Source organism: Vulpes lagopus, chromosome 2 (genome assembly GCF_018345385.1).
Source record: "Vulpes lagopus strain Blue_001 chromosome 2, ASM1834538v1, whole genome shotgun sequence".
In the NCBI taxonomy this organism is placed as follows: Eukaryota; Metazoa; Chordata; class Mammalia; order Carnivora; family Canidae; genus Vulpes; species Vulpes lagopus.
The window spans coordinates 91,186,729-91,202,471 of NC_054825.1; the positions used below are offsets into that span (position 1 = coordinate 91,186,729).

Below are 15,743 nucleotides of genomic sequence, written 5' to 3' on the forward strand. Positions count from 1 at the left end.
CCACCAAATTTCTTCAATAAAAATTTTATATTTGTTAAAATGTGTTTTTTAACTTACCTTATCTACATAATAATTACAAACTTTTTTCATAGTGTCTTAGAGTTAAAATAAATGCTTTGCCTCATTATTTTCCTTGCTTCTCACTCAGTTATAAAATAAGGAAAGAGAGGTTAAGAGGTAAAAAACGGTATTTGTTTAGAGTGATTTAATTGTTGATATTCCTTAAAGCATAATATTTCTCTTGAGGATGCATTTATCACTATCGTTCTGTGTTTTAACTGATACTGCGGTTTGGGGTAATTTTGTTGGTATTCATGTTAAGGTCACAAAATATAAAGGCAATTTTACCTGGTCTGTATTTTGTCCTGCAAGTCACATGTTTATAAGTACATAAAACATGTTACTTAACAATGGTATTGTTATTTCTTTAGAGCTTTAAAAACAATTGATGAATTGGCCTTCAAGATAGACCTAAATACCACATCACGTGTGAATATTACAACTCGGAATTTGGCCCTTGGAGTATCATCCCTGTCCCCAGGGACAAATGAAATCTCAAATTTTAGCATTGGTCTTCCAAGCAATAATGAATCCTATTTTCAGGTAATGAGCCAGTGGTTTCTTTAGTTTTAAGAAATAAAAGAGATTAGAGAAATAAAAACTATCTGATCACTTGCCAGTTACTACTTCAAGATCTTGGTCCACTGGTTGCAGGCAGGTAGGTCAGAACGCTGGCTAAGGTTAATAGTAGCAGTAACCACAGGTATGTAGATGCAGAGAGGAGGTATTCTTTTAGAGCCTGGGTGATGGGGTAGTCAGCTTACCCTCTACAAGTGGTGATAGTGGAACTAAGTGTTAAACCATCAGTGGGAACTACCCCATTGACAGTGGTGGGAGGAGATCAGTTCAATCAGAAGAAAGGGCTTAAATAAAATGTTTTTTAAAAGGGTGGGGAGGAGCGCCTGGGAGGCTCAGTGGTTGAGCTTATGCCTTCTGCTTGTGACCCCAGGATCCTTCAGGTAGTTACCCCAGGATCTGGGATCAAGTCCACATCGGGCTCCCCAGAGGGACCCTACTTCTCCCTTGGCCTGTGTCTCTGCTTCTCTGTCTGTGTCTCTCATGCATAAGTAAATAAAATATTTTTTTTTTAAAGAAAGGGCTTTATTAAGGACCCAGGTGGGAAGAAGTGTCATGTATTCAACTGTGCCAGTGGTTTTCAAATTGCATGATAACACCTGGAGGACATGTCAAAACAGATTGCGGGGTACCATCCCAAGAGATTCTAATTTAGTAGGTCCTAGGTGGATCTCCAACGTTTGCACTTGGAACAAGCTCCCAGGCATTGCCAATTCTGCTAGTCTTTGAATGGCACTCTGAGAACCAGTGGCATGAAGCTGGGGAATGGTAGGCAGTGATGAGGCTGGACAGGTTAATGGAGAGCCTCTCTGATCTGTGGAAGTGACCCTTCAGCAAAGATTTTTCAAGTTCCTACTGTATGTTAGTGCTAACCATGGGGGCAAATGAAATGATCACAACACCATCCTAGGTGTGGGAGAGCACACGAAGGCATGTACTACTTCTCTACTGTGGAGGTAAACCAAGATAAAATATTTTAAAATCTGGTTGAAAGGAAGAACATTTCTCTGCTTGAGAGTAGGGGCTCTTTTGGAAATTTCTGTTTCACATTCAAGAGTGAAAATTTGGTCATGAGCCTCAGTCTCATTCCAAGTCCACTTGCAGGAAGACACTCTTTAGCCTCCTTGGTGGGTTCTGGAAAAGTGATATCCAAGAGTATTCATAAAGTCTCAGTTGTTTCCTCTGTGCAGAGATGCTCATTCTCAGCATTAGACTAATTAACTCTAGTCTTTTTTTCCCCTGCTTTGTAGTTTTCTGTCACTAGGTGTTTTGAGAAAAGCTCAAAATCTATTAATTGTAAATCTACGTCTTATACTTGAAAATGTTAACTGATTAGTCTGTTTCTCAATTTGCCTTCATTAAAATCCATGTGTCTTCCATGTGTTTCCATGTTTGCAAAACTCAGACGAGATACAGGCTTTTGTGTGTAGGGATTCATTCAGGAAGGCAGTGACTCCAGTAGGGGTAAATAAAGTGAAGCCCTGGCCCTAGCTGAGTAGCTGTTCTCCTGCCTTGTTCAGTATGTGGAGTAGTTATCATTGCAGTTTGTCTTTACTTGAGCAGTGTATCTCTTTGTGTGTGACAGATGGATTTTGAAAGTGGACAAATGGATCCATTGGCTTCTGTAATTTTGCCTCCAAACTTACTTGAGAATTTAAATCAAGAAGATTCTGTGTTAGTTAAAAGAGCACAATTTACTTTCTTCAATAAAACTGGACTCTTCCAGGTATGGGTTCATTAAATTATTTTTCAACTGCAAATTGAGTTTCCTTCCTCAAAAAATAAAAGTAACAGTTTGGATTCCTTGAAAATATATGAGGAGGCATAGAGAAATTAAACTACTGGATCTTCAAATATGAAAAATTATAACAATTATTTAAGCATTTTATTTCAGGTAATTATATGCATATTACAGGACGTGTTTATGTAGGTTTTTAAAATAAATATTAGATTAAGACTTACATGGTACAATTAGGAATGGAATTTGTGGAGAAGTAACTATCTATTATTCCTTTTGTTAAATATTTTATGCTCTCCAGCAATTTAGACCTTCAGAGTCAAAGAAATTGTGTGCCAAAGGAAAGGTATGGTTTTTGTTTCTGTTTTTTTTTTTTTTTTTTAAATTCAGCAGGAAGCACTGTTTACATAATGAACAGCATTCTTGGCTTTAATCAGTTTTCCCATTAATATTTCAAATGACCTTTGGCCTTCACACATCCCCAGAGTGGGGTGGCATTGTGCTGAGCACATATTGTCATTTTTGTTGGCATCATTTTTAGATATTAGAAAGTCCACTGCCAGCAAATACTGGTGACCTCTGATTGCCTTTGAAAGTGCAACCCAATTCAGAGAGTTTCACTAAGCCCTTTTTAAAAAATAAAAGTTATCTATTAAATTAAATACACCAGTATATATTAAACAATGTCATCTGTATAAGAGAAAATAGCCAAGTCTCAAGGCCAATAGAATTGTTTCTAATTCATTTACAGAAGCATGGCAAAGAAATACCATGAAATCATTTACAATAATTCTAAAATGTTAAAGTTTTTTTCAGCAAATGTTTTAGAAACAAGCTACATAAACTCTTTATGTAAATTAAGAACGTAATTGCTAAGTAGTCTGGATTTAGTAGCTATAAACAGGTAAAACGACATTTATTAAAATTATTTGAGGCTTACAGCGCCACCTTTAAAAGCAAAACAGAAATGCAGTATGTATCACAAAAATGTGACTGGTGATAGAGGAGGCTTTGTTCAGAGAAGAAGTTGAGCCCAGCAGGGAGGCTTTGGGAGAAGGGTTAGAACTATAAGAATCTGACATTGTTTCATCTTGAGTCTGTCTTCTGCGCACTACCTTTCCCTTCTCCCTGAGCATCTCCCAATCACCATATTATTATTAGGAAACATATGTTTGGTTTTTAAAGTAAATTAATAGCAGAATCAAAAGATTTTAAGGGTTCTATGGTAAACTCCTAACTTAGTGAATAAGATATGAGTATTTTTTTTAAAAAAGACAGGGTATCCATAAGCCATTACCAACTTTGTTGAGCATGATCACAAAAGTAAAGAAAAACTATATTCTGAATGCTGAGATTTATTTGGCATGTAAGAAATCCTATGATTATTCCCAAATAACTGATTATAAGCTTCAATAGAGAAGTGCAGGTAGTTTGACAAGAAAAGCACAAGGGAGGAAGAAGTAAGAGATGGTCTTGCTGAGAGACATACTGTTGGCCCTCGTCATTTTTTGAGCACGGGATTCACTGATTTGATTTCCTGACAACCTTGTCTCTGAAGGGGAAGCTACCGAGGGTGGCAAGTATACAATCACAGAAGGTAGAAGTTCTGGTTGGGGGTGCCTGGGTGGGGCAGTTGGTTAAGTATCTGACTCTTGATTTTTGGCTCAGGTCACCATCTCAGGGTCATGATCTCAGAGTCATGAGATTGAGCCCCTCCTCAGATCTGAACTCAGCATGGAGTCTGCATAAGACTCTCTCCTTTACCCTCTCCTTCTGTGCAATCCCCCCTCCCCGCAGCCATCATGCTCATGCTTTCTCTCTCTCTTTCTCAAATAAATAAATCTTAAAAATAATTTTTAAAAAAGCTGTAGTTGGGACCTTCATCTAGTAGAATTACATTTAGTTGTAAGTTACTAAACACATCAGGCTGTTGGCATGGATATGAATTTTTTTTTTAATTTTCACACCATATTTCTTTATGTTTTTCTAACAGCAAACAACTTCATCTGTTTTCTAGGGCAGGGAAATGATCTAATTGTTTTGTGGCTTTTTATGAGTATATTATTTCTGGGTTCACATTGTTTCAGATGTTAACTGGCTGACATCAGCCATAGCAATCAAGAGTAGGTTTTATGAACACTGCCTTGCAGCATTGGCTCATAATGTTCCCTCAATGTATTTATTATAATAAGGGAAATAGCAAAGCTCTGTCAGGAAAGTCGGCAATTTGATTTTATAAACAGGATGTTTTATAATTGAAAATCTTAAATGTAAAAAGTGCTGACAGTTTGCGTGTTTGGGAACTCCCAAATCAAATAAAAGGATACTTCTGATGAATAATCCACTTTTTTTTTCTTTAAAAGGATGTAGAAACCAAGAAAGGCACCTTAGTGAGTTATGTGATGGCATGCAGTATTGGAAACATTACTATCCAGGGTCTGAAGGATCCTGTTCGAATTAAAATCAAACACACAAGAAGCCAGGTAAGAAAATACTACAGAGAACAATGGAAAAGAGGCAAACTATTTCAGAGAAGTATGAGGCCTTTTTGTTCCCTGACACAGTAAGAATTTTATTTTACTGGCACTTTTTTTGAGGGGAGCAATTTTCCAAAATGGGGAGAACAGTTAATCAGGTGGGTACTGTAGTGTCATGTTAAATATTGGCAAGTGGGGAGACTCGTCCATCTAGGGTTCAGTCATGAGAAGAATGAGAGTGAGGAAGACAACCTCTTTTGAAGGAACAACATATTGCTTTGAGAAATCAGATGCAGTTGCACAATCCTGCCGTTAAAAAGTTTGTGGGTTTTTTTTTTTTTTTCAAGTCAGAAATTCCTGCTACTGGGAAAGCAGAAGGGAAATAGGCCAGGATGGACTTCTTTTTTTGAGAGGTTAGCAGTTATCTAAAATCTTGGCACATGTTGCTTTTTTGTTGCTTCATTGCCCTTGCTATCGTCTGTTTATTTGATAAAATTATACAGGGCTTCTCATGGTCCCAGGTAAGGCCAGGCACAGGCTTTCCCCTCCTTGACGGAGGGCCCACTTGTGATTCTCCCATTTATTAGGCAGTCAGGAAGGCAGGCAGGAAGGAAGCTGGCTGATAAGAAATGAGGCTTGGAAGTTAAGTCATCTAAGAACTAGCCTTGCTTTGTCACCGAGCCCTCTGAGACTTCCTTGTTCTACCCTTTGGCTTCCTTTGTTTCAACTCCTTAATGCATGAAGAATTTTTTTTATTGTGGTAAAATATATAATATAATACTATTTTAACCATTTTTAATGTTAACATTTAATGTTTAAATGTTCTGTGACATTGAACATGTTCAGAACATTTAACCATTTTTAATATTAACATTTAATGTTTAAATGTTCTGTGACATTGAACATGTTCAGAACATTGACATGTTCTGTTGGCTTCCTTTGTTTCAACTCCTTAATGCATGAAGAATTTTTTTTTTATTGTGGTAAAATATATAATATAATACTATTTTAACCATTTTAAACATTAACATTTAATGTTTAAATGTTCTGTGACATTTTAGTACATTTATGTTTTTCTGCACACATTGTGCCATTCATCTCTGGAACTGCTTCATGATCCCCAGCTGAAACTATGTACCATTATAGAGCGGCTCCCCATTTCCCCTCCTCGGGACCCCACAACCACCATTTTACTCTCCATCTCTATGAATGTAACTATTTGAGGCACCTCATGTAATTGACATCGTATAGTATTTGTCCTTTTGTGACCTGCTTATTTCATTTGACATCATCTCTTCAAGGTTCATCCATGTTCTAGCATGTACCAGAATTTCTTTCCTTTTTAAGGCTAGATAATATGTATGTATAATACATATGTATGTATGTATATCTCCCACATTTTTGTATCCATTCATCCATCAATGAGTACTTTGATTGCTTTCACCTTTTGGCTGTTGTGAGTAATGTTGCTGTGAACATGGATGTGCAAATATCTGCCTGAAGCCCTACTTTCAATTCAGGGCACATACTAAGACATAAAGGATAAATTTGAAGATGAAGTGAAATTACAATATAAAGAGCTTTGATAAATGCTAAGAATATCATTTTATGGTGGTACATAAATAGTAACCTTTAGGTAAATGGGAAGCACATTTCCTCATGAGGTTATGGTTGGTTTCCACTTGAAGTCTCTGTGAGAGGAGATCCTTCTGGACTGCCTGCCATTCTTAGGTTGTATCAGCATGACTAATACTGGTCTATTTCTTTGTGAAAACCTTAGCATTTTGACTCTTTTCCCATATTCAGATCCTAAGATTTTTCACTTATTTTAAACACAATTTCACATGTTTATTCTTATGTTAATATAGGCAGTGCCTCATCCCATCTGTGCCTTCTGGGATCTGAACAAAAACGGTAAGTTTTAAAATATTGGCTGTCTTAAGAACAACTGAATTTTAAACATTGTTAGACACCCCCGTTTCCTTCCATTCCACCCCAGCCAGAGTGAGTCACAGTGTAAGTGTGAAGACAACTGAACTGCAAAGTTTAGTTTAGGTAGCAGAGGAAGTGAACCTAATTTCTGCAACTTTTTACTCATTGCAAGAAGAAATAAGTAAACTTAATTTTTTTTTTATACCAAACAACCTCTTTGATTTCAGATACAGTTGTGCATTTGTGTTGTTACTTTTAGATGAACATCAGTATATACTTACTTGATCTTATTCATTTAAGGACACCTCTGAGATTATTTGATTGTGCATGAGGCACACAATTTAGCATCCAACTTCCAGATCTCAGATTATGGGGAAAGCATATTAAAGGACTATAAATATAGAGGTGGTTATAATACATATATTTTACTTGAAAGAAATGAACTGCTTCCAAAATGACATTGAACAATTAAGAGAAAATGGCAAAATTAAGGAATAAGTCACTAAGTATAAGGTATGCAGAACTCTTTGATGTGAAGGATGATCTGTGAAACCTCCTACCTCTGCCTCCTGAGGGTCACCTTCCGTTGGGGATCCCCAGGGATATTATCATGGCTAAATTAAACCAGCACCGGTACAGTCTGCTTCTTGGTAGAAATGAATTCTGTGGGTGTCCAACCTCTGTTTTTGACATACCTTATCACAGCTAGGAAATTTTTTGTTGTTTCGTTTCTAGTTGCACAGTTTTGACAAAGTGGATTTACTGGATACATAATTTAAAATGATATCACCTTGCAGTGTTAAAATAATCTTTAAACATATATGTTGCTCATATTCCACATCCTACCATAAAAGTTAGATAAAATGCATTCAGGGCATTTATAATAAGCTGCCACTGTGCATGATCGCTGTGTACTGAATAGCATGTTACAAGAAGGCAGACCTCTGTTTGTTCTCATGTCTTTATAAAAATAGAGGCTAACCTAAGAGAAAAAAATGCATTGATCTTCAGAGACTTCATTGGTATGTAATATATTTGAAAGGGGATACTCTTCATGGTAGTTTATTTTGTAATACATTAAAAGTTAAACTTGAATCAAACTTTTACAGGACCCCTGAGACACTTCAGTAGAATGCAGTTGAAAACCACTGACTAGATAATCTCCCGTTGCCAATCCAGTACTAACATTCTGTGATTCTGGGAATCTAAAATTTTTTTTTGGAGGGGGCGGGAATCTAAATTATTCTAAGTATTGGCAGTTTTGAGTATTCTTAAAAGTATCTGTTTTACTGATAAACTGTAAGGCAGAAAAGACTAAGACGTATTTTCCTAAAGAAGATATCATCCATTATAGAAAAGGAACTGGCCTGCTGTTATTTTCACACTGTTTGTGCACTTCCTCTTACAGAAGGTTCTGGATTTTGGAACACGTCAGGATGTGTGGCACACAGAGATTCAGATGAGAGCGAGACGGTCTGCTTATGTAACCACCTCACACACTTTGGAGTTCTGATGGTAGGGGAGGAATTTCTAAACTCATTTTGAAATGATATAATTTGGGAAGGCATACTTCTTTTTGTAAGTCAGCCTTTTTAGATTGTGTTTTGGGAATTATTTCCTGATAATTGATATCTATATCTTGAATCTTTCTAACTAGCAGAGATCACATATTTAACATTTATAACAGTAATTATAAAAAAAGAACCTTAGTTTTTTTTTTTTCTCCAGTAGCATTAATAGCAATGATAAGTAATCCTGGAAACGAGAAAATCACCATGATATTCTTGAACAGTTAAAGAGGAAGAAAATGTTGGATTTAACTAACATGGAGGGGAACTGTGAAAAGTCTAATAAAATGTTCTTGCATTATCACTCTTTGGATTGAATGTGACTTTATAGCAGGTACTGCGCTAGGTGATCCAGCTGTCACCCAAAATGATGCACCACCGCCCTTGCCCTAAGAGCATGGCCTGTTAGAACAGACTAGGGTCTAAGACAGCATGAAGTCTTCAGGCCTGAAAGAGAAGTGATGGGTGTGACATGGGTCTCTTACCACTAGGCCTTCATATTAATCCTTTCTTCCCTTCTACCTTCCTTTCTTGCTTCCTTCTTTTCCTTCCTTCCCATGGCCCTAGTTTTATCTCATTATCCAGCCTATCCAACAGTTCTAGACAAAAATTAGATCACATAGACATGTTTTTTTTTCATCCCACCAAATTTTCAAAAGCCATGCTCTATGCAACTTGTTTGAATTCATCCACAAATTTATACCTCTATCTTATATCTAATACACTAGTGTTTTTGCAGATACTTTTCTGGTGTGCAGTGCATCTTCCAGCTTGTAATATAGCTGTTGTTTCTGATATTTGGTATAGTTCCCAGGGATTAAACCACATTTGTTTTCCAATGATGATGGCAGTAATGCATGCTGAGAGAGTAAAGCCTTTTGAACATGGATTTGCAGATACCATGGTTATGTTTATCCCCTCCCTTAGATCTTACCCCTACTTCCTGTAGCACTAAGCAGGAGCAGTAGGGGCTGTGGCATATGGCATTAGGCTCATGAACCCACTTGGCCATTGTCAATATGGGCATCCCATAAGTAATTTTCATGACAGTCTACTGCATCATGCTCTGAGGGATAAAAACTTGTCATTGAAAAAGGAAACAATCATAGCAAATAACTTTTTAACTTTCCCAAAATATATATATTTTCTTTCTGCCAGAGCATGAAAATGAACAATTAAACTGTGTTTTACCTAAGAAAAACAAACAAAAAAAGAAAAAGAAAAAGAAAAACAAACAAAAACCTCTCAATTTTTAAAAAAGATTTTATTTATTTGAGAGAGAGAGAGAGAGAGAGAGAGCGCTAGGGAAAGGGCAAACGGAAAGGGAGAGAGAATCTCAAGCAGACTCCACATTGAGGGCAGAGCATGATGCCAGGCTCTCTCTCCTGACCATGCAATCATGACCTGAGCCAAAATTGAATCGGATGCTTAACTGAGCCACCCAGGTGCCCCAAAATACTTTCAGTTTTAAATTTCATGTTCTCCTTTTTCTAAAAGTGACAGCAGACATTCTTTTTAAAAGCATTTACTTTGTATCTTTATTCATTTAGGTATATAAACTTCAGCTTAATTCATTTAACTATTTGAATTGTGTACATGTGAACACATGTATATGTATGCATGTGCACATGTGTGTTTGAGCTGGATTATGTACCTTGTAGGTCTAAGATTAAATAAATAGGTAACAGTTCAGTATAGTTCAGTATACAGCAGTGGTTTACATGTAACCACAGTTTGGCTTCCCATTACTTTGGTTAGTTTCTTCATACATTGTTTGAATTTTATTATGAATTTGTTACTGTGTATTTCTCTGTTGTCATTTTATTAAATAATTAGTTTTACATATATATGAACATATGCATTTTTTTTTAGTTCTATTCTTTCCATCTTGGTGCTCTTACATTTATTTATTGATTGATTGATTGATTGATTGATTGATGCTCTTATAAGATTATATAGTACTAAGAGAAAAACTTTCCAGAACTTATTCTTCCTAGAGATGTCCCATTCCTCTCAGCTTTTCAAGACCACAAAGACTTTGTTAAGAGTTTTCATGCTTTACAAACTCTTTATTCACTTGTCACTTGTAAGATATTCCCAGAGTCTACATTGCCCTGTGACACTTTTACCATATGAGAAGTTAAAAAAATGCACCCCAGCCCCATAATTATATCTTCTAATCTACAAATGTATGAAGCATTTAATGTTCCCTGTTAACATTTCTTTGTAGTAAAACTGATTTTAATACTTTTAACATTAGTACATTTTCAGGTTGGCTAGATCAGAGGAATAAATATTTTCATATTCTTTGTTCTCTAAAAGTACAAAACAGCATGAGAGTTGTGTTTGAATGTGTAATAATAAACAACATTATTTTATTTAATTTACACTTTAAATTGTGATTTTAATTGCGGATTGCAAGTCTACCCCCTTGCTTAGATGGGAGCCATAGGTTTTGCAAGAGGTAATGACAAGTCACTTGTAGATTCCTCAAGACTTTCTCTGCTCCATGAAATCCTGGAGTAACCAAAATGTTGGTCAAGGTAACCTATCTGTGAGTCCACTGGTGCTGCCTTGAACCCCATCCCCAAGAAGGCTCCATTTTTGAACATCTGCATAATGGAGGTATCTTTTCTCCTCCAACCAGGATTGAGTGGATAATCTTAGCTCAAGATTTATCCCTAACCCAATTCCCTCTTAAGAAGAAAAAAAAAAAAGACTTTGCAATCTTTTTCTCCTTTTGCAAGTCTGCTTCTGCACAGTGAAATTAATACTTCATGTTAATATTCTAGAAAGTGTTTACTTCTTTCTATCCTACAACCTCTAACACTTTAAATGGTGCTCTTTCAGGCCTACAGAGGTTAAAATTTAAGGAAAAAAGTAACAAAAAACAGCTATGATCTAAAACTTTGTAGTAGCTTCATATTTATTTAAAAAAATAAATAAAGGCCACTCAACCCAATACATGCCAAGCTTTGAAATGACCATGGTTAAGATCCTTTGTACTACACTCAGAGGTACCAGTCTCTGGCTGAGCCCTTCCTATTGGACATAGAAGCCAAAGTTTGCCTGAAGGCCCACATTGACCATGGTGGCCTCCATTTGTACTTGTGTCCCTAGCCCTGCAAATGTTAGGAATGGGCCTGATAATTTATTCTGCAAGGCAGTGACCTCCTCCCCAATTTCTGATGGGAGACCGACCCAGTGGTTTTGTTCCTCAGGCTATCCTGGTGTGCACAGAATTTAGATTACAAGGTAATGATAGAAAGCAACCTGCAACTCTCTCTGTAATGCTACACTTTTGCTTCATAGAATGATCTGCAAGAGCACAATAAATGAAATGCACTGTTGTTTTTAGCCCTAAGATGGAGCTAAGACTGTAAGTGCTAGCAATGAACTTTCTAATAAAATACCATTCCCATGAAAAGAGAGATTCTTAACAGCTACTTCCCATGTTTTATGCAGGACCTTCAAGGAACTGCCTCACAGATAGATGCAAGAAACACCAAAGTTCTCACCTTCATCACCTATATTGGGTGTGGGATATCTGCTATCTTTTCAGCAGCAACTCTCCTGACGTATGTTGCTTTTGAGTAAGTATTTTTTTATCTTTCAAAATCCAGTGCTAACTATCCCAAAATGTGAATAAGAAAATTGCCTTTGCTTTTAAAAATACTTATATGCTTTTTGAATCATGTAGAGTGGTTCAACTTTAATATTTAGATTTCTCATAACATATATCATAAAATATAAATTTCGCAGTATAGAATCTTCATTTATAATTATTGTATTTCTATGGATAAAATGCATTCAAGCCTGTAAGAGGGGGATCCCTGGGTGGCGCAGTGGTTTGGCACCTGCCTTTGGCCCAGGGCACGATCCTGGAGACCTGGGATCGAATCCCACGTCGGGCTCCCGGTGCATGGAGCCTGCTTCTCCCTCTGCCTGTGTCTCTGCCTCTCTCTCTCTCTCCCTGTGTGATTATCATAAATAAATTTTAAAAAATTAAAAAACCTGTAAGAGATGATTAACACATATATATACAAATTGTATGAAGTGCTTTTTACATGGTAAGAGATGAAAACTTTTGTTTCACAGATCTTATAAAATTAGTCCTGAAATAGAAACCTTTTTTTTTAAAAAAAAGATTTTTTATTTATTCATTTGAGAGAGGGAGAGAGAGCAAGAACACGAGCAGGGAGGAAAATCTGATGGAAAGGGAGAAGCAGACTCCCTGCTGAGCAGGGAGCTCAACTGGGCTTGGTCCCAGGACCCAGGTATTGTGACCTAAGCTGAAAGCAGATGCTCCACCCACTGAGCCAGCCAGACTACCTCCCCAACAGTACCTTAAAAAAAAAAAAAAAAAAAGAATCCTTACCTCATTAAGAAAATTTAAGGGAAATTGTTTTATTATAACAAAAATATCATTTTTATAACTAGCATTTTTCCTGGATTAAAAAAAAATCTGTTGAAGCTAACTGGAAATTTGGTAAACAATTGCAGTTTTGAAATGAAATTAATATTAAAAAAACTTTATAATTTGCCAAATACTCATAAATATCTTTAAATATTTCTACATAAAAACAAATCTCCTCCTCCTCGTGGAGTCATGTCACAATGATGCTACCTAATCCACTACAGAGCTTTACAGAAGACAGGAATTTACTGCCTGTGCTTAAGAGATTAATTTACAGTATTCCTTCTCATCTTTTTTTCCCCCTTTTCAGAAAATTGCGAAGGGACTATCCCTCTAAAATCTTGATGAACTTGAGTACAGCCCTGCTGTTCCTGAATCTCCTCTTCCTCTTGGATGGCTGGATCACCTCGTTTCATGTGGATGGCCTTTGCACGGCAGTTGCTGTCCTGCTCCATTTCTTCCTTCTTGCAACCTTTACCTGGATGGGTCTAGAAGCCATTCACATGTATATTGCCCTGGTTAAAGTATTTAACACTTACATTCGCAGATACATCCTGAAATTCTGCATCATTGGCTGGGGTAAGCCTCCTAAAAAGTGTTGGTTTCACGGAAACCACCAGTTTCATAGGAAAATCCTATTTTGGAAGCTTAGCATTGCTAAAAGAAACTTCAAAATTGTGAACGATGTGGATTTGATGTACACATCCCAAGGCAGGGGCTTCCTTGGTATGGTATTTTTTTAAATTATTAAGCTGTCCTTACTAAACTCAGGAGTAAAGGAAAAAGCCTTAGCCTCCTGAGTCACCACAGACTTATTTCCTGTGATCAGAGCCAGCCCACCCAAGTCTGAAGAAGCAGCTGGCAGACAGTGGTGCCTTTCCATTATGTTTCAAAATATAAAGGCCAGCTCAGACTCCTAGCTATCCTCACCCCCTAAATACATGCCCATGTCTTGGAAGCAGTGAGAGAATGTTATTTTTGTGTGTGCATCCAGAATACTGACAAAATTCTTGCCTTGAACTTCTCAACGTGATTCCTCAGCCAGACATGGATGCTACCATTAGCCTGTTTGGAATCTTCTAAATGGGCTTCTTTTTTATCTGGCTTCATATTGGAGCAAACCTTTAGAGGGTTTTTGTGTGTGTGTGTGTGTGTGTGTGTGTGTTTGTTTGTTTTTTTGTTTTGGTTTTGCAGGTGGCAGTATAAATGTATGGGATATTTCCAAGGTGTTTGATGCTAAAAATCTTTCAGGGAATTAGAGTGGTGTGGTTTTCTCCAGTGAAATATGTATGAAAACACTTGATTCTCTTGAGAGAAAAGAGACTATAAAAATTTTATAGCCCCATGGTTTCTTCCCCACTGTTTCTAAAGAGTTTTCTTTACATAGAAAGGGGCAAAATAAGCTGCAGATCCTTTACTGCCCGAACTCTGGCAGAATGACAGCTGTCATTAATGAAGCACATTTGCTTCTGGATTCAGAATAAATGAGGTTCTGGTTCTCTAATGAGTAAGAGTAAGAAAACACAGTATTTAAAGATTTTATTTATTTATGAGAGACACACACAGAGAGAGAGAGAGAGAGAGAGAGGCAGAGACACAGGCAGAGGGAGAAGCAGGCTCCATGCAAGGAGCCCAACATGGGACTTGATCCCAGGACTCCAGGATCACGCCCTGGGCCAAAGGCGGGCACTATACCGCTGAGCCACACAGAGATCCCACACAATATTTAAATATCTGTATTTAATAGTGAGTTTTAATTGTTGCCATTTAGACTTGGATGTTTCACACCAAAGAGGGGACTGCATTGTTCCTTTTAACCAAGTTTCCAGTTCTAAAACAATTGGATTCTGTGATATAGGGTTTTCTTTCTCTCCTTTTTTTTCTCTTGCCATTATCAGTCTTATAAAGCAGTTCCAGATGCTCAGAACAGTTGCTTATGTCACGGTCTTTCTATAACAGGTCTGCCTGCCCTGGTTGTGTCCATTGTTCTGGCAAGCAGAAACCAAAATGAGGTCTATGGAAAAGAAAGTTATGGAAAAGAACAAGGTGATGAATTGTAAGTAATAAAAACTTGTTGGAAATTTATTTGTGATGAGTACATATCCTTTGCTTCCTGGGGTGTAGTGCAAGTTCCCAGGCCAGTAGGGAGCCTCTTAGTTTGGAAGGTTGAAAATGTGTCTGTGTGCCTTTGCTGACATCTCTGCTGCTCCATAACTGTATTGGGCTGGGTACCCTGCCTGCTAGAGCTGCTTCCCCATGTTAACCTGCACTCTGTCACCTGGGGGACTGCAGAGGAAGTCTGGTATATGGTCTTCCAGGCTCAGAAGACCCATCCTGTGAGGGCATTCTGTAATACTCCCCTTCTTTAAGCGCACACATGTTTCAAGAAAATTAAATCAGTATTTGTATTTGGTAAATTCTCTTCAGAATAATCAGTGGAATCAGTGTGGAATCATTGAGGCCTAGATTGGGATGTCGTTCACTTTTATCCAGCCCATAATAGGTACTCAATAAATATTTGTTGATTGAATGAATTATTAGATGCACACAGAGCTTACTCCTGAGATGAGACCCATGAGACCACATCTCTGCGCATGTTTCGTGGATGGAGAACATTTTCATATCAAGGCAGGGTCTAATCTGTGCTCATTCACTCATAGACTTCCATTCTCTTATAGTGCCAAAGCAGCACTCAAAATATCCCACAAGAACTAGTGGAAAATAGAGGAGCTAGGTCAGGAACTTCTGGATTCTAAGGGGACTTCCATATGTAAGGGGATATTAGTGCCAGAGACAAGCAGCATTCTTTAGGGGATTATTATAATAAGATACATTAAAAGTAGAAGTCAGTCCCAAATAAGGGAATTTTACAAGTATGTTAGTCAACTCTCACAGGGCTTTACACTACATTGTAGTAAATTACCATGCCATCAACAGTGTCATTTGTTGAGCATTTATTATATGCCAGGAATCAT

General features: G+C 37.3%; 1 protein-coding gene across 7 annotated transcripts in view; it reads left to right on the top strand.

Annotated features, from left to right (window-relative positions):
* Positions 1-15,743, top strand: part of ADGRG6 (adhesion G protein-coupled receptor G6) — a 136,438-nt gene that overhangs the window by 98,426 nt on the left and 22,269 nt on the right. For all 7 annotated transcript variants that reach the window (XM_041744873.1, XM_041744872.1, XM_041744870.1 and 4 more), the window contains 8 exons: positions 432-603; positions 2,222-2,362; positions 4,738-4,857; positions 6,720-6,765; positions 8,192-8,298; positions 11,817-11,944; positions 13,079-13,347; positions 14,728-14,824. In XM_041744873.1, the coding sequence (XP_041600807.1) occupies positions 432-603; positions 2,222-2,362; positions 4,738-4,857; positions 6,720-6,765; positions 8,192-8,298; positions 11,817-11,944; positions 13,079-13,347; positions 14,728-14,824 (1,080 nt within the window). The remainder of the gene's footprint in view (positions 1-431; positions 604-2,221; positions 2,363-4,737; positions 4,858-6,719; positions 6,766-8,191; positions 8,299-11,816; positions 11,945-13,078; positions 13,348-14,727; positions 14,825-15,743) is intronic.